Genomic DNA, 18275 nt, shown 5'->3' on the forward strand with positions numbered 1-18275 from the left:
GAGATACAAAACGAAGGCAGGGTCTTGAGATGTGAATTTCTCCCTTTGATGAGTAGGAACGTTGAATTCCAGAGTGGTTTGCAAGGCAGGAAGTCCTGTGTGCTCGCTGACATCCTAGAGGCTCTTGGCAGAGCAGGGAGCTTTTGTGGTTGGGAGGGCCACGTGGGGTGGCAGGCTCTTTCACTCCGGGCACTGGATTTCATCAGTTCTCGCCTCCTTGGGCTTTTCCACGTTAGTTCTCAGGTAAAGCCTCTTGCACGACCTTTCCTGAGCCTCCATGAAAATCTTACCTTCCTGTGTGTGTTGGGCTGATGATGACGTAAGGCACTAGTTATGTGGAGGACTTCTTCCTGCAGGTGGGCCTGAAGTGGCCGGCCAGCTGAGACCTCACCTGGGGCCCCAGTGGTTCCCGAGGCCATTCACCTCTGGGCTGATGGCAGCGGCACACGTTCTCAGCTGTTTTCAGAGTCTGTTTGGACTATGTTCCCCGTGGCTCAGAATCCCGAGTAGGGTCCTTGCACACCCTCACCTACAGTAAATATTTGTGCTTCTTTGTGCCTGGCCTGGTTTTCTCAGTACAAAGGAGTACAGGCTGGCAGTGAGAAGCAGGCAGGCAGCCCCCAGGTGCTGTCCCAGCCACCAGGCAGGACTTTGGGGTCAGCACTTACAACTACCACCCCTCTCCTGAAATCAGAGGTCACTGTTTCCTACTCCTCTACAACCCCTGGGATCTGGATCTTATAAATTGTCCCTCCTCCCCTGCTGTAGTCATCAAATCTGAATCAGCCCCAGTAGTCATGGGATCCAGTCTGGTAATCATGAGCTGTACTCTCTCAGCTGAGACGTATGTGAGCTGTTTATTCACCCTAGTAGTTGTTACTGATAAAGGTTAAAAGTCCAGCTCCTGATGGACCTCGCCTCCCAAAACAGAGGATCGATTTTCTTCCAGGGAATGGAAGAATACGTGGAAATTTCTGGAAAACCACATGACACCTGAGACATGTTGTCACCTCACAGAGGTAGTTAACTGTGAGATGAGTGGAATCACAGGCTCGATAGAGTCAAGTGGAGTCAATGGGGTTTAATAGAGTTACATAAAGCACCTCTTTCTTGCTCACTCCACACCTAGTCATATGGCCAACAGCAGCCTGGAGGTCCACTGTGGTTATAAACAGCTTCCCCTGACGAAGGTCAGTGACTGGAAATGCTGTCACCTTGTCTGAGGGCATGTGGGCGTAGATTCTTGGGCAGAGGCTGTTTAGCATCCTGAGGGTGTGATCTTTGAGAGTCTCTGTGAGTGTGGAGAGTTGAACCTTTCAGTTCCATTCACAGTGTTGTAAAGTTTATTTTGACCAAGACCTGCCATGCCAAGAAGACAAGCCCGAGACTGGAAGGAAGTCCGAGGACCTTAAGGGAACAGCCTGGCAGGCTCTGAGGCACTTTAATGTTTCACTATTCGTTCACTATTACCCTATCCTGTGGAGCTTCTCAGGAGCCTGTTTGGATCTGAGGTTAGTCAGGGAGTGATCTATCTGAAAGAAATGTGTTTTTTTGGTCACTATCCTATCTGGTATTATATTCATATGACTCTTTAACTCATTGAATAGTGGCTTAAGTCACTTGGTTTGTTCATTGCTGGAAAATATTATCTCCTGGCTAAAATACGTGTTAGCAATCTCTTGTGCTAGGCGCTGAGGAATACTTCTTTATTTCCCTTGGACTTGTCTTTTTTTGTTGAGATACGAAACTTTTGAGGTTGGTTATTCTTGTTTTCACTCAAATAATTTGTATTTTTATTTAAAAATATATGCATTAACAGTTGTAGCTTTGGGCTGAGTGAGGATGTTTTTAAAGGCAAGTGAGAATAGTCAGACTGGAAAAATAGGTCCACCAATTTTGTTTAACTGGTTTGAAGAAAGTGCCCCCACCCCCTTTTGTTTTGCGGTGCTGAACCTAGGGCCTTCTGCATGCTGTACAGAGCTACATCCCCAACCCTTTTTAAAAATTTTATTTTGAGACAATTTCACTAAGTTTCCCTGGCTGGGCTGGAACTTTCTGTCGTCCTGCCTCAGCCTACCAAATAGCTGGGATTACAGACATGCGCCACATTACCTGGGCTGTTTCTTTTTGATCCTTTGTTTATTGATGGAAGTCTCTACCGCAGGCATAGTGGTTTTCCTCATGCTGTGCCAGGACAACTCTGTTTCTGGGTAAGACGAAGAGCTTAACAGCTGCAAAGGTTATGAAAGCTGAAGGAAATGAGTGTCTGCAGGAGGGGCGGAGGGAAGAGAATGAGAAGAGAGTCAGGGCCCTGTCACCCTGTGGAACTGCGAGTCCCAGGGGGATGAATCCATTTGTAGGGATACTGTCATTACAGTTTGATTTTGAGCATGACACAGGATTGAAAGCTCTGATGGCAAAGCCAGCACCTTAGTTTAGCAATAACCTGTCCAGGGAAAACCCCGCCATCCCCACGGTGAGGTTCAGCAGAGCAGAGTGGGTGGCGAACCCCCGCCCCTCCCCGGGCAGGCAGCCACCAGCTCTTCACCTGCCCCAAGCAAGAGGTCCCGCTAGCTGCATGCAGTTGCCTAATCCTGGGTCTTACCCAAGTCACAGTTAAGTGGCCTTTTTATTGTGCTTGTAGCCATCTCCATGTGGCTTTGCTGCTTCTTTGGGGCAGGGGGCGGGGAGTATGAGCAGAGAACAAAATTAAAAGCAATTTGAAGCTCTAGATTGGGAATGCACCATCAGTCTCAGTGGCCTCCCAACCTCCAGGTGACACTTATTCACTTAGTCAATAACTATGTACTGAGCCCCATGGGGACCACTCAGCATGGGTGCTCAAGAGACCAGGGCTGCACAGGAGAGGCCAAGTGCTCTGGCCTGGGCCAGTGACCTGCATAACCACCTATGACCTCCTGCTTCTCCGACTGGAGGGAGTGTCACCTGATGGGTCTGAATAACCATAATAACCAAGTCCACAGGTAATATACTTAGAGATAACGCTAGGAGCTATAAACAAATCAGGAAGGAAATAACCATTATATGAGCTTTTACTGAACAGCAATTTTGGATTGTTCTGCGTGGTAGCTCCTCCCACTGTCCAGTATGGTTGATTTTGATGAGCGTGTAAGTTGTCAAAGATAATAAGACTTACTTTAAGTGAGCCTTTAAAACATCTTTCCTGTAGAATGCTGTCCACTGCCATGCCTAGAAGGGTAAGTGGACATTGGTCTTAGAGCAGAGTGATATTTCCTGCAAAAGACAGTTCTCACTCACCACAGGTGCTCCATTATCATCTCAGCAATATTGGAAACTGGACCATCCAGAACATCATGTCTGTAAGATAGCCCCAGAGGAAATTAAATATTCTGCCCTATTCCAGTGTGGCAGCGTAAATAAAGGATCAAACTTCTGTCTTTACCATTGACCACCACAGGACCCTCTCATCTCCCAGCCTTGTCATTTGCCAAATGTGATTGTGTTAGATTAAGTGACCTTCAATATCAGAGCTCTAATTTTTCTTTTATTTTCAAGTCAACATCTATTATTACAACTTATCAAACCAACTTTGCAATAAGGGGACAGATGCCAGGGGAAGAGTGGGTTCAAGTGCAGTAGAGAGGCACACATTGCATGGCCTCGGGAGCCTCTGCAGGCAGCACCACTGAGCAGAAGGTAAACCCTGTTTGAGTTTCTCAGGTAGTAAGGGTGCATGCTTGTGCGCTGTGCTCGAGGACAGGGGCCTGTGGCCTAAGTCTAAGCAGTACTGACAGTACCAGCAGCTCACCGAGGGCTGGCGCGGGGCTAGAATGGAGGAACCTGCCTCTAAGCTCATGCATGCCTCACCCCAGTTCAGTGAGAACAGCTGGCCACAGGGGAATAGCTTCGTGACTCTCCTCAGAGCCATTCATTGGGGGTAGTGAGCGTTTTTACTCATTGTGGTTTTTCCTACCTAATTGCCATTCTGGTTATCAGTGTTCAGCATGCTGTAGTTACATGTTCTGCTGTGGTTTTACTTAGCCTTGATCCTGTATTAATTGCCTCTTGGTTCAAACTCCCAAAGAGCAGATTATCCTTCACTTTCAGCTTCTCTGTGGCTATTGGATTTTTGTTTCAGTTGTGACATCAGGAAAGAAAACAAAAACAAAAAAAACAAGAAATCACAAGTGAGGCTTCTGTAAATCTATTCAGCTTACTCCTATTTTAGCATATTGTACCTTAAAATAATGTAGAAGACTGTGGGCCAGAATATGAAGTCTGTACATTTCATGATACAAACAATGGTATTTTCCAGCATCTACCAAGCTCGAGTTTTACCCCACCCACCCACACCTTCTATGCCCCATATGCCTAACCTGCCCTAGGGCCATTGCCATACCCTATAAAACAATTCTCTGTTGCAGATCCATTGTGTGACTGGGATGTGATACCAGTGACTAAGACATGACCCTACTTGCAAGGAGTTTCTAGATCAGTAGCAGGAATGGACACATACGTAGATGATTGCTGTACTGACGGCCTTCTGGCAGTAGGAATGGGGCTTCAGGGTCGGAAGTCTTCTAGAGGCAGTTGAGCTTGCCTTTAGTAAGATCTTGTGCAGGTCAGGTGCAGGCAGGGCATTTCTGAGGACAGAGCATGGTGTGCTCTGAAAACTCAAAGTCCACTTGGCTGAATGCATAAGACTCATGGAAGATGACACTGGAAGGCAGACAGCGCCAGAGCTGACAGTCCATGTCTGGTACAACAGTTTGGACTTCATGTGGTGGGTTTCAAAGAAACAATGCAGAGGGTGAGTCCCTCGTGTTTGGCTTAGGAGATTTGAGCTAATAATCAGTTGCTTTAATAAGAAGTGGAAAAGAAGGGGCTAGGGCCCTTGGTGTGTTAATTGGAGAGGTTGGGAGACCAGGAGGGACCCTCATGCCCGAGATCCCTGCTGGAGACCAAACTTGGCCTGCAGTTAGTAGTTAATAGTCGCAGAGGAGTGGGTGTACCTGGGGGTAGGGGAGTGGGGACCATGTGAGCTCAGCCAGGAATAGCTGCAGAGTGAAAAGATGCCAAAAATGAAGCCTTGGGGAGCTTCCACATGTGACTCTGAGCTCTTCACGAGAGCCTGTTCTCTCCCACACCTTCCCCTCCTTCCCAGGAGAGCCATATGGGATCTCCTTGAGTGCCTCCTCACTCCCTCCAGCAGCCGTGCCATCACCCGGGAGCTGAAGGAGATACACACCCCAGGGCTCACCTCACACCTGCAGGCTCAGTCTACAGTTTAACCAGGCCCCCAGTGGATTACCATGCACGTTGAAATGCTGGAGGAACACTGTCCTCCTGTGGAACTTCTTCACTGTAGGTCTCCATAGGATCTATTTACTGTTTAGAATTTCCTCAAATTGATAGACTGCAGGACATACACAGTCTAAATCTCATGAGCAGATAGTACGTGGAATTTGGCTAGAATGCGTAGTCATCCCTACAGATACCTTTTCTTACATTTAGGTGTCCAGTTAAGGTTCTGGGCTCACTTATAAGGAGGCAAGCTGCCAGAGATTGCATTGATGGCTGAGGTCTCAGACTGCTGCTTCTGTACAGCCCCCAATGTTACCCTGCAGAATGGCAAAGTCTGTATTGCATGCTATCATGTTATCTTCAGTATTCTAACACATGTACTCCCACGTGACCCAGTGGGAAGAGTGCTTGTCTCTGTGGCAATGTATGCTGCTGCCATAATACTCAGTATAACTGTAGTCACTATTTACCAGTAGCTGATTCCACATCAGCTGTGTAGAAATTTGAGGTCAATTACAATTAATGTTTTCTCAATCATTTGCCTTTACTAAGAACATGTAAGAGTTTGGTGAGTGAACAACATTCACATCTGGACTGAGGATCACCATCTTTATTTTGCAAAGAAATCTTTTGGGGGTTGGAAAAAAAACCAACCATAGTCTACATAAGCATGGAAAATGACATTGAGAACTTAAGCAACTCAAATGAAAAGTGTGTAAATGAATGGTTCGTAATGAGCCAGAGATCCATTTTTTAACATGAACTCCTTTGCAGTGCATAAGTGACTGTCAACAATCTAACAAGGGCTTTTGCAATTAACTTTTATTATTTTCTCCCTAAATTTGTCTTTAAACATTAATATTTCTTGTGTATTTTAGATTTGAATAGGTAAGCTCCCCTTCCAAAGGAGTATATCAGTTCCATAAGTCAGTTAAAACGTTCAACCAAAAAGACCCATGATTCTAGTTTTTGTTATTAGTTAATATTGCTGACATGAGGTTTGCTGTGAACTTCCCCCTACATTTTATTGTTTTCTTTGAACTTATAACTCATGACATTATGGGAAACAATCGTGCAGTTTGTAGAAAAAGTGAAGGAAATGAAGTAAGTTCAAGAAAAATGAAATTTATGTGGAAAAATAGATTCTGTAACTGGTTATTCATTATCAACTATGAGATAAATGTGCTAAGAATTCCACATTTTAACCACTCAGGAAAGACAATATTTCCAGATATGTAACTCTGGGAAGAAGTTAACCTGTCATAATGATTGGCAAGAAGTCAGGCAACCAAGAAATGTTTATGGAAGACCCATTTTGTGTAGGGCTTCGTGGAAAATTTAGACAAACCCAAGACATAAGTAGTGGCCTTAATTGCAGCTTAATTGCAGCTGGTTTAAGAGAATTAAGATTTATACACTTGAAAAGGAACAAACAATACAGAAAAGGCACATGAGTCAATGAAAAGGAGCAGCCTAGCTGTCATGCCTGCAGAAATTCAGAGAATGGAGAAGCTGGTTATTAGGGGCTGCTTTGTTCTGGGAAGATGATTAGGAGGAGGTGCTGGCTGCCAGGAGCTTAGGAGAGAAAGGCGCTCCACAGGTAAGGGGTGACAACCTAAGAACATGTGTGTTCCAGTGACTGAGGATGCACCAGAGCCAAGCACTCTGAAGATAGTAGATTGACATACTTGGAGAACCACAGATGTGACAGTTGCTGGCAAGTGGTGAAAATTGGATGCTCCTCTTAGCTGCCTAATAGAAATTCTAAAGCATACAGCAGAAGTTAAAGAAGGACCCTGTGTTTATTAGTAAATGTAATCGAGGTCAGAACTCCACGCTGTTAGTGGGGAGAGGAGTGTAAAATTCTTGTAAATTCTTTTGATCCTGTGCTTTTATCCCATAATTATTTAACTCTTCTTCAGGGTCTGAGGGACAGGGAGAAACAGATACATCCATAAAACATAGTGTAAACTTAATTCTCAAACATACACCCGTGGGAGGGTGTGTGTATGTAAGAATAATGCCTTACTCATGATTTTGGAGCCTACACTAAGTTCTAGAGAAGTCGTACAGCCTCACCTCACTAGAGTCTCACCTGACAGTAGTTTAAGAGAGGATTTTTAAAACTGAATGCCTTCAGATTTCTGACATATTTTACCCGGCTAACCCTCTAAGATCCAAATTTCCATCCTTTTTTGATGTGTCAGATGTAGGGAGAAATCACCAGCGTATGTTCAGCTTTGGTGTTCATGCTGTGGGGCAAGTCAACCAAGATTTTTTATGCTGATGAGGCCTTCATTTCTTCTATAAACTTCTTCCTTGGTAGTACATGGGCCCAGGGACTCCAAATGTGAATAACTACCATATATTTATCTGCCCAACTGGAAAACTCTGTGTCCTATCACACTCAGCTCTTACACTGGGGTGTAAGACATTATCATGATCTAGCCCTCTTTCTGTTGATTGTAATACTGTGAAGCACAATTGTTTGTCCCTGTCTTTTAAAATTCCATCATAAGAAGTCTTGTGGAAGTATGGTAAAACACTTCAAATAATGGAGAGTTCAAGTGCCTGATGGTTTGTTTGCATGTTTAACAGACTTGAAGATAAAACTTCTAAAAAAAAAATAATAATTTTGCAAATAATTTTTCCAATAGTTGAGGGAATACTTTTGTCTCTGAGGAATTCTAGGATTTCACAGGCAGTCTTGTGTTTTTGATAGCAGGCTGAGCGTGACTGGCGTCTTGGCATTAGGAGCACTTTTGAGTGTTCTACAGCTTCGTAGAGGTTCACAGTCCCTTATCTGTAGTTCAAAAAGCCAAAAAGCTCTGGAAACCGAAAACATCTTTGTGGGTTTCTTAAGAAACTCATTTGAGAGCAAAACCTGATGTGAACAGACTTTAAAGTATTTCTGGGCTCTAGGTATAGCACTTGATTTAGCTCTTCATACATATGAGTGTCCGGATATTAACATTTGATTATGGGTCCTGCCCAAGCCCAGCTGGAGATGGTGTGTAATAATTGGAATAATCATTAAGCCGTCTTTCTAAAATGAGGAAAATTCGGAGTTGTGTACACATTTAGCCCCATAGGTTTCCCAAAAAGGCTGACTTTACTGGAGTGTTAACTTTGCTAGGGCAAAGCACCAGGCTAAGTGGCTCAGAGCAGAAATGTATTGTCTGACAGCCCTAAACATCTGAGCTCAAGGTATCAGCAGGGCCACAGGGAGACTCCTTGCTTTTCTGGTGCTGGCTGGCAACAGTCAGTGTTCCTTGGCTCACTCCAGTCAGAGGGCATCTTCTGTGTCTGCGAGTCATCTTCCCTCTTTGCATGTCTGTTCTGTGTCCAGATTTCCTCTTTCCATAAGGACACAGTCATATTGATTTCAAGTATAAAGCAAGCTGTGCCCTTGGGAAGAGTTGACTTCCAGAATTAATTAAAAATATCTTTTCCTCCCTGTTTAGTTAATAAAGACCGAATTCCCCAAGTAGTTCTGTACTTTAGAACCTGCCCTCTTTTCTGGTTTGACACAGCTCGGTGTGAACTCCACTTTGGCATCAAGTTCAGCATTCCTCTGCCTGTCCAGCATGATTTTCTCCTAGATCATGAGAACACAGGTGAAGTTAGCCAAAGAACTGACTTTCAGGATTATAAGAGAATAGTTGGTTTGGAAGTCTGTTCTCAACTTGATTTTAGTGCAGTTCTGCATCTGTGTTTGGGTTTTAGACTACTTGCTTTATAAACTGGGGATGGATGGAGCCACTTAATATATAACATAATTAAGAAGGTATCTTTGGATTTTTGCTTTCGGAAGTTCTAGTTGGCTTGTTTTTTTTTTTTCTTTTTCTAACCACAAGGGAAGCAGATGAGCAGGTCCGATAACTCGGCATTCTAGCAGACTGTCAGAAGAACAAATAGATGGACAGACATGATCCTATCTTGGAATTTTTCTTTGTCTTATTTCTTTTAGGACTAAATTCCTGACCGGTTCCTATTATGACAGTAGTCATAACTGTTCTTGCCTTAGACAAATAATGCTTTTTTTTTTTTTTTTTTTAAAAGTAGACAAGACCTAACTTGCCTTTGCTCTGCTCTCCCCCTTCCACCTCCACCCCCACTGAAGTAAACACAATGTGCTGTTGGCTGGTGAATTATAATTGCAGGTAGACCTTGCAGGTTGCCCTTCCTGTAACCCTAGCATGTGTGTGTGATGTCCAGTAGCCCCGGTTAGCCCACAAAGAGAAGCACTTGGTATCCACTGGTAATAAAAGTTGTCTCCATTCCTTCCCATCTTAGTGCTGGGTTGAATGAGCTCATTATACCGGAAGCTGCAGAAGGAAAAAGGAAAAGATGGAGTTACAGTGGTCCCCACAGTAGGGTGCTCAGGCAAGCAAATAGTTAGAAATGCAAACTATGAGGTTCTGAATTGGAAACTTGGGGATGGAGGCCCAGCAATCTGTGAATTAATCAAGACAATTCTGATACTGCTCACTTGGAGATCTCCTGCTCCAGGAATTCCTCATCCCCAGCCTTCTGCCATCACCTCAGCTACCTGGGCTGGGTTGTGTGTAGGACCCATGTGTCCACCTTTGGCAGCAGAGGGCTTGCGTATCCCAGTTGTCCTGACCTCATCTTTCTCAGGAGCAAGCACCACCAAGGGTAACTATGCCAAGGGAGAAATGAAGCCCTCGGTAGGTAGGGTGAAATGGACCGTTTTGAGGAAGATCCAGGGTGAGGGGACCTGGTGGGAACACTGGAGTTCTTCCATGATTAAATCTCACTGACTTCATAATTTGTTGTAGGATCAGCATTCTCTGATACAAGGTTTTTTATGTGACAACTCCATGTGTCCAGCTTAGGCTGCTTTCCCTGGCCTAGATAATTAATGGACAGCAAAAGTTCCTAATTCTGCTGCAGTATAAAATATAGCTCAAATGGTACACTGGTTTTCAAAGAATTTCTACAGGGGTGGTTTAGTATTTAGAGCTTACAGTACTTTAGGATTCATAGGAGCTGCTGGACTCTGCCCCCTGTCACCCTCCAGGTTTCTCTTGTGCGTAGGGCCTGGAGGAAAGTAAGGAGAGGACCTGGCTCTTCTCTTTGAAGGGAGATCATGCTTGATAACATGTTCTCATTTTGCTGAGGGTTTCTGTAATGCTTACTGTATATTGTACATTGAGACATTTGCTCTATACTACTTGAGAAGTGGTTGCAGTAACTTGAACTTTGTTGAACCACTTCTAATCTGAGAAGTCCTTATCTTTCTATTTGTAAATGGATTAATTTTGGATTTTCCTCTAAACTTTCCAAACACTCCCAGGTTGTTGAATACTCCGTGTACGTTTGCATGTGGCTTGTGGGTTTGCACATTTTCACACATTCTGGAATCATATTTGTAGAAGATATCCTTTATTGCACAGTCTTATCAGTTTGGATGTTTGGTAATTTCTCTCACAAGTAAACAGTTTTTAATTGCTCCTACCCTTAAATTTGCATGTGGTAGCACTTTTGAGGTCTTTGACAGAGTGGGTTTTAGAACCCCCTGAAGGGATGGTAGAGAAGATGTCAGGCATTACCATGGTAATTAAACATGGCTTCCTTAGCACAGGACCGTAGAGGGATGCTTGCTGTTACTTTGATGATGGGGGCTATTGCACCAACAAGATATTAGCATAGATATTAAATTAAAATTAGAGCATTCCTTTTTACTCCATTTAGTATATTTGTATATATTTCTTAAAAGGTTCTTTGAAACATCTTGTCTTACCTAAAAAGGATGTTATTAAATTAGGAATTGATATTAACATTGTAAATGCCTTTTCTCCCACCTATTTTATTGGAACACACAGGATTTTTTAAATTATTACATATGTTTATTTTTTAAATTTTTAAAAAACTTAGTGCATTATAGTTACAGGTTATAGTGGAAGTCATTGTGACATATTCTTTTTTTAATCTCATTTTTTAAAATTTTAAAATTTTTTTACAGATTGCATTTTGATTCATTGTCCACAAATGGGGTACATCATTTCATTTCTGTGGTTGTACACAATGTAGGTTCACACCATTTGTGTAATCATACATGTACATAGGGTAATGCTGTCTGTCTCATTCCACCATGTTTCATACCCACCCTCTCATTTCCTTCTACATAATCTAAAGTTCCTCCATTCTTCTCTTATTCCTCACCCCCACCCCCATTATATATCATTCTACACTTATCAGGGAAAACATTCAGCCAAAAACCAAATGTGACATATTCTTAAATGTGTATAACGTAGATTTCTCCATTTTAATCCCCAGTATTCCTGTTTCTCTCCCCACATAGGATATTTTCTAGTGGCCCCCTTTGTTTCAGACCACATGGGGACTAGCTGTGCCACCTTTCAGTCATAGCAGATAGAGAGTGACACATCTGTGACACTTGGAAAATATAGAGCAATGAAAGGAAGAAAACCCCTTGGGTGCAGAACTACACTGTTGTATGGTTTGGGATCTTTATAATGCAGTAGTTTTGTTTTCTTCTGTAATCATGATTAAATAGAATATTTTATCTTTAAACAAAGAGCTGTTGACTATTTGTTATTATCATTTTAATGGCTACATAGCATTTTATGCATGTAGATGTATAGAGAGAGAGCACATATGTATGTAAGTCACATGTTTCTTTGTACTCTTTCCTAAGCTATTCTCTATTTTGAATTTGGGGCCTGTTTGCAGTTTTTTTCTGCTTTCTTAACTGGCACCATGGGGAACAGCATTGTGCAGTCAGGTGTGCTTCTGGACACTGTGGATTTGGGAGATGGAATGAGTTTCAGAATCTGGCCATACAACCGTTTCTTTTCTTCTCATCTGTGAAATGAGGATACTAGTATTCTTTGCAGGGTTGTGGGGATGAGAGATGATATGTACATAACATATGGCACCAAGCCCAGTGTTTATTAGGCACCAAAGCTACTCAATAAATGACACCGGAGGTTATTACCATTGTTCATAGTTTTTTTTTTCCTGCATTTCAAATCATCTTAGAATACATGCTACTCGTGAGCTGCTTAGAGTGTGTGCGCATGTGTGCATGCAAGAACACCAGCTTTATTAAGGGTGGAATCTGCATGCTAAACTCTCTCCCATCTGACTTTGGCTTCTCTGGAGGGTGGTAGGCAGCCTCTTCGAGGATGGGGTCTGCATCTTGTGTTCCCCCTTCCCCTCCTCGGAGTCCACCATAGTCCTCCATGATGGATGCTCAGTAAATCTTTAAGGAATGAGATCAATTGTGAAATAAATTTTTAGAAACAGAAGTTTTTGTTTCTTATGAGTTATCTCTATTAAACTATTAGATCAAACATATTTGCTAATAGGGAGCAAAGACACAACCTTCCTGCAGGTGCCTGGTACCATGTGGAGCCCTGCCTTTCAAGGCATGGTCTGAGGCTTGCACAAAAGGCAGACCTTCCTCACTGAGGTTCTACTGCCAGCTGTCCTGTAAGGATGCCTTTACAGGGATCTTCCAGTAGATACCTTATCTTAACCGTGGATACGGCAGTGTCCCTGCAGCCTGGCTGCAGTCTGAATGTGATCCACCTTGAGAACAGGTCTCAATGGAGGCAACTCCTGCCCTTCCGTTCACTGTTCTGTCCCCCTGAAAATATGTGGATCTCAGCAAAGACTATTTATTCTGATAAAAATGAGTAAATAACAGGAGCAAAAGAATGTAGAGCACTTCAGCAAGTCAAATGGAGTGAGTCAGGCCACTAGTGATGTATTACACTGTCCTTGTTCGATGCATCCCAAAAGGTTGAGCAACAGGGCAAACACAGAAAGGCTGAGAAATGACTTCAGTGTTCATAGTGTCTTTTGCTCAGCAGTGATGCAGGTGGAATGTGACCCGGCAAATAAAATTTCCAATGTCTAAACTCTTTATAAACTCTCTTGAAGTGAGTGCAGGCCTTTGTTAGGGATGACTGGATCAGAGGCCCAGGCTCCATCTGGAGAATGAAAGAGATGACAGTTTAAAAGTTCTTCTCTTGCAAGTTTTGCAAAATCAAAATGAATTTTTGATCAAGATTTTTTGGGCCTTCTTGTGAGAGAGCAGGCAGCGGGACATGTTTGCTGATCATCTCAGCATCTGTTAGGTTCCTTGCTCTTTCACTTATGTCAAGGGCATCTGTCCTTTAGGCATTGATTTCACACAGTCCCTGGTGCTACGTCTCACGTCCTCAGATAGTGATGTCATCATTTTATTCCCTCCCTCAAATCTAGTCTTTTGTGTTCAGATGAGGTATCTTGCTTGTGAGGGACCAGCTTGAATTTCCCAAGTATTTTTTCTTCTCAATTTTGTACACTTGCTGAAGAATTCTGAGGCACCTAAGGTCTGTATGGGTACATTTTGTGGTCTGCTCAACCACACATTTGCATTTGGAGGCCAGTGTGAATATTCCAACTCCTCGTTGAAATAGTACTAAATTGTTAGGATTCTCTGATGACAGCTTCATTATTTGATCTGCCCTTCAAACTTATATAAAAACGCACCATCATAGACTTGGAGCAAAAGATCCAAGGTGACTAGGCACCCTTGTATACTGACATAACTTGTCAAGGGATCCCACTCTTGTTTTAAGTGGACTGCCCTCCTCCTAGCCTACCTACCTACAGTCTGTTCAATCTGTCCACCGTGACTCTTCATCCTTTCTTTTGGTTGATTTCTGCTTCCTCTTTTGAGTCCTTTTTCATTCTTCTGCAGGAGCCATCTTGCTTATCTCCCTGCCTGCTGTTTGATCTCTTTATAATGAATCTGACCATGAGACTTCTGTATTTCAACACTTTCATAATGGTGAAGATGATGATGACTGTTAACATTTATTGAGTGCTATTGCATGTCAAGTACTATTGTAATTTTAGTCTTCTCAACAGCCTCCTTATAAGGGAACTGTTATTATTAGTCCCATTATGTAAGTGGTAAAACTGAGGCACAGAGAAGCTATGTGAGTTTCCCAAAGTCTTATAGCTATAAATAGGGGATAGGGATTTTTTTTTTTTTCACTTCCAGTGGGGATTGCTGACTGGTTGAGGTTTGAGCCCAGACTGCCTGTCCTTCCTGAGCCCTTCATACTACAACCAACAGGCATTTTAAGATTCAAAATACCAGCTTAACCCATCATTGGCCTTTACCATTGAACCCTTCACCCAGAATCCCCTCATCCTGATCTTGGTCTTCACCCCAGGCCCCACCTGAGCTGTGGTTGACTGGCTCCCAGCTTGTGTTATGTGGTAAATCATGTGAAGTCAAATCAGTAATTGTAAGAGAAGTAGGGAGTAACGAGAAGCAAAGAACCCCTCTCTGGCAGTGGAGCCCAGATGGGTCCATGCAGAGAAATCCTGGATATCGTGAGTGCAGAGTCCCAGGTCTAGGGTGAGACTAGGTGCCTGGATTCCAGGTGACACTGGCATGCATTCAGGATTGCTCTGCCGACTGTTATGTTCCTGGGTCCTTGGCACACTGTCACAGTCGTCATTTTGTTTCTCTGTGTTCCATTCAGATGAGGCAGGGACAGTGTCTTCTGTCTATTTTGGGTGTTTATCTCCTCGTCTGCAGGTAATAGGCACTCAGTAAACAGGAGTTAGTTTGAATGCTAGTACCAGCTTGCTGTCTCCTTGGAAAGGTTGGAAGGAACAATGTAATAATGTCTAAAACAAAGTTTGCAGAACAGACTTTCTCTTCCGATCCACAAAGTCCATTTGGCTTCTTAAAGAGTCATATTAACTCTAGCCTGAGTTGTACTGAATACTAACCCTACGATAGTGACTGGGTGCAGGCGTGAATTTGGACATCCCCACCCAGATATTCAGGGTGCTCATACATGATCTGAATTAGGAGGAAGCATGGAATACTTAGGGAGCTGTGGTTGGCTGGCTCCCAGCTTGTCCTATCTGGTAAATCGTGTAAAGTCAAAGCAGTAACTGTAGCAGAGTGGTGAGTAAAGAGAAACAAGCAGAAAACCCCAAATGCCTCCTAGGAGAGGAAAGAATAGAATACCAAGTGTAATGGTTGACCTTGAGGGAGCACATGTAACTGTATGTTTGGAGCTGTGCTGGGTACTAATGGTACATTATTTTCTTTGATTTTTCCACTAATCCTGTGAATTAGGAATTGTCATTTTCATTTCATTCATAAATAGCCTGAAGTCAGAAGTGGTTAAGTCCTAGCAGAAAGGGGACAAGCTTCCTGAGAGTGGTCCCAGCTACTCACCGTCTTCCCTTCCCCTTGAGCTCACACCCTACTGACCTTTAACCAGGCACCCTGGCCTAAGGTTCTCTTGCCAGGCTGAATTCCCTTCCAGGGAGTTTCTTGGTTGATCTTTGACAGGGTTATCATACCCTGGTGCCTACCTGGATGAGTACTGGAGACATGATGTGCTCAACTCTGCCTTCCTCATTACAGCTGGAAGACATTGCCCACACTGAAAGACCTCACCCACAACCCCCAACTGCATGTGTCACTTTCTGTCATCTCTTCAGGGGATAAAAATTGAGGTAAATAAGTGACTAGTTGAAGAATGTGTGTAAGTGAAGGCTTAGCTCCTTGTTGCAGTTATATAGTAGCCAGCAATCGTGAAAACTGAGGGACATAAAAACTATACATGATGGCAATGTATGGTATTCCTGGTAATGCAGGATTGTGTGTGTGTGCACTGGAAGCCTGTTCTTGAGGTGATGGAAATAATCAGGCTTTGAGGTACTTTTAGCAGTAACTTGGTGGCTAGAAATAGAACATTTTGTTTCTGTAGCTACAAAATACTCTTTCCAAATGCCACACAGAACAGTGATTCTCTAAGTGTGCTTGCTAGACCAGGTGCCTCGGCATTGCTGGGAACTTGCTGGAAATGCAAATTCTGGGATTCCACCACAGACCAACTGAACTAAAATTTGGGCATGGGGCCCAGGTCCTTGTAACCACCTGTCTTCCAGGAGGTTCTGATAATGTTGACACCTGAGCGTCACTCACCTAGACACTGACTTTCACTCATGCCTCAAACCTCAGGTTCCCATGAGGAAGATGCTCTAGGTTCTGGGATCTAGGCTAGGTTCTGACACTTGTGTTTTCCTGAATCTGAATGTCCAGATGAGGATAAGTGGGTGCCTCTGGTTAGATGTTCTTTAACCAAATCAAGGTTTATAGTTTATGGACAAAAGGCAAGATTGACTAATAGCTCTATTCATGTATTAGCAATATTTTCCACTGAGCTTTGAGTTTTGTTTTTGAATATTGGTTATAATCCTGGTACTACCAATCTTTTGTAAAGGATTCATGGCATATTTATTTCTGATAGCAAATACTTATCATTTTAAAGTATTCTATCTAATCTTTGGAAACATTCTGGAGTTGCAAAATACAGATTAATTTTTATGGTATAGGTCTAAAGGATAACTCCCAAATTGGTATGAAGCTAACATGATGGATTGATTGAAACAAATTACCGCTATAGATAATTGTTACATTTATTTTTGTGTTACTAGGAATTGAGTCCAGGGCCTCATGAGCATTTGCCTCATGTTAGGCAAATGATCTACCACTGAGCTACACCCCTAACCATCTAATTATAATTAGATGAATAAAATTGGGAAAGTGAATAGAAGCCCTTTTCATGATTTTTTCAGAAGATGGAGGTCCTTTGGAAGTGTTAGTACATTTAAACTCTTAGTAGATCATCCACATTCTCCCACTAAATTCTTCTAGTATACATCTTACAGAAGATTTTAGCTTCTCCAGAAAAGAATTCTTTAAAAAAAAAAAAGGTGTGCTATACAAAGAATTCTGGGACTTGTAGTCAGGAAGCCTGAATTTTAATGTAGACTTTTCTCAAATCTGTAATTTTGTGTAATCTCTTGACCTTTTGCTTTAGTTTTTTTTTTTTTTCAACCTGTAAAATGGAAAGTCTTGTTTAAATGAATATCGATTGTTTAGCCTCCTTTAGAAGAAAAACAGTTTTTATTCATAGGGGAAATAATAAGATATAAACAGATTTTCTAGCTAGATTTTACTATTGCGAACACATTTTGTATGCCTCTTAGTAATCCTTTTATAATTTTTTCAGAATCTGTGTTTAGAAAAAAATGACAGATAAATTATTTTGAATTAATTGTAGGGAAGATTATCTTTAAAGTTAGAATGTCAGTTTCTTTTTGTCTTTGAAATAAATACGATTGACTCTGGTTGATAGAAACTTCTATGAAAGTATACTGAATTATAGGTATGTTAAAGTGTTGCTTAGTTTATGCAATTAATACAAACTGGAACATTAACTGATTATTACATTATCATTTAGTTTGATTACTTTCTTTTTTAAAATGAAAAGTATAATCCTATTAAATCTGAAATATTTTCTTGCAGTGATCCGTATGTGAAACTTTCATTGTACGTTGCAGATGAGAATAGAGAACTTGCTTTGGTGCAGACAAAAACAATTAAAAAGGTAGGTTGCCCATCCTTTTTTGAAACTTCATTTAAGTCATAATTTAACCCAATTAAAGTGTGTATTTTTGACTTGAGTAAAGTTCATGCATTTTAAGGTTAAGTTGAAACTATTTTTATTTTAAGCATTTATAAGTATTAAATCTTAAAGTTCTCCATAGATCAGAACTTTTCTGTATTAACTGAAGATAGCAATTCTGATTTTTAGTTAAATGTCTGTAGAAACAACATTCTGCAAACAAGTCTTATTACAATTGGTCATTTTTTTTCTTGCAAAAAATAAGCAAAACATAAATTTAAAATGCACTTAATGAAACGGAGTTATTGATGTAATTGGCACAAAAGGAATTGTTTAGCTGAAACAACTATTATCAAAGCAAGCAAAATACTTGCTTTGCTGCATGAAAATGCTAAAATATGCATAAAACTATATATGTGTACAAGTTTTATTTTCTTGTTTTATGTATAATATTTCAGTACACATTTGTTTCCATAGTTAGAATTCTTAATTTGCATGTCC

General features: G+C 41.9%; 1 protein-coding gene across 5 annotated transcripts in view; it reads left to right on the plus strand.

Annotated features, from left to right (window-relative positions):
- Positions 1-18275, plus strand: part of Nedd4l (NEDD4 like E3 ubiquitin protein ligase) — a 312978-nt gene that overhangs the window by 152885 nt on the left and 141818 nt on the right. For all 5 annotated transcript variants that reach the window (XM_047526345.1, XM_047526346.1, XM_047526347.1 and 2 more), the window contains one exon: positions 17675-17756. In XM_047526345.1, coding sequence (XP_047382301.1) covers positions 17675-17756 — 82 coding nt within the window. The remainder of the gene's footprint in view (positions 1-17674; positions 17757-18275) is intronic.

Source organism: Sciurus carolinensis, chromosome 15, assembly GCF_902686445.1.
Source record: "Sciurus carolinensis chromosome 15, mSciCar1.2, whole genome shotgun sequence".
In the NCBI taxonomy this organism is placed as follows: domain Eukaryota; kingdom Metazoa; phylum Chordata; class Mammalia; order Rodentia; family Sciuridae; genus Sciurus; species Sciurus carolinensis.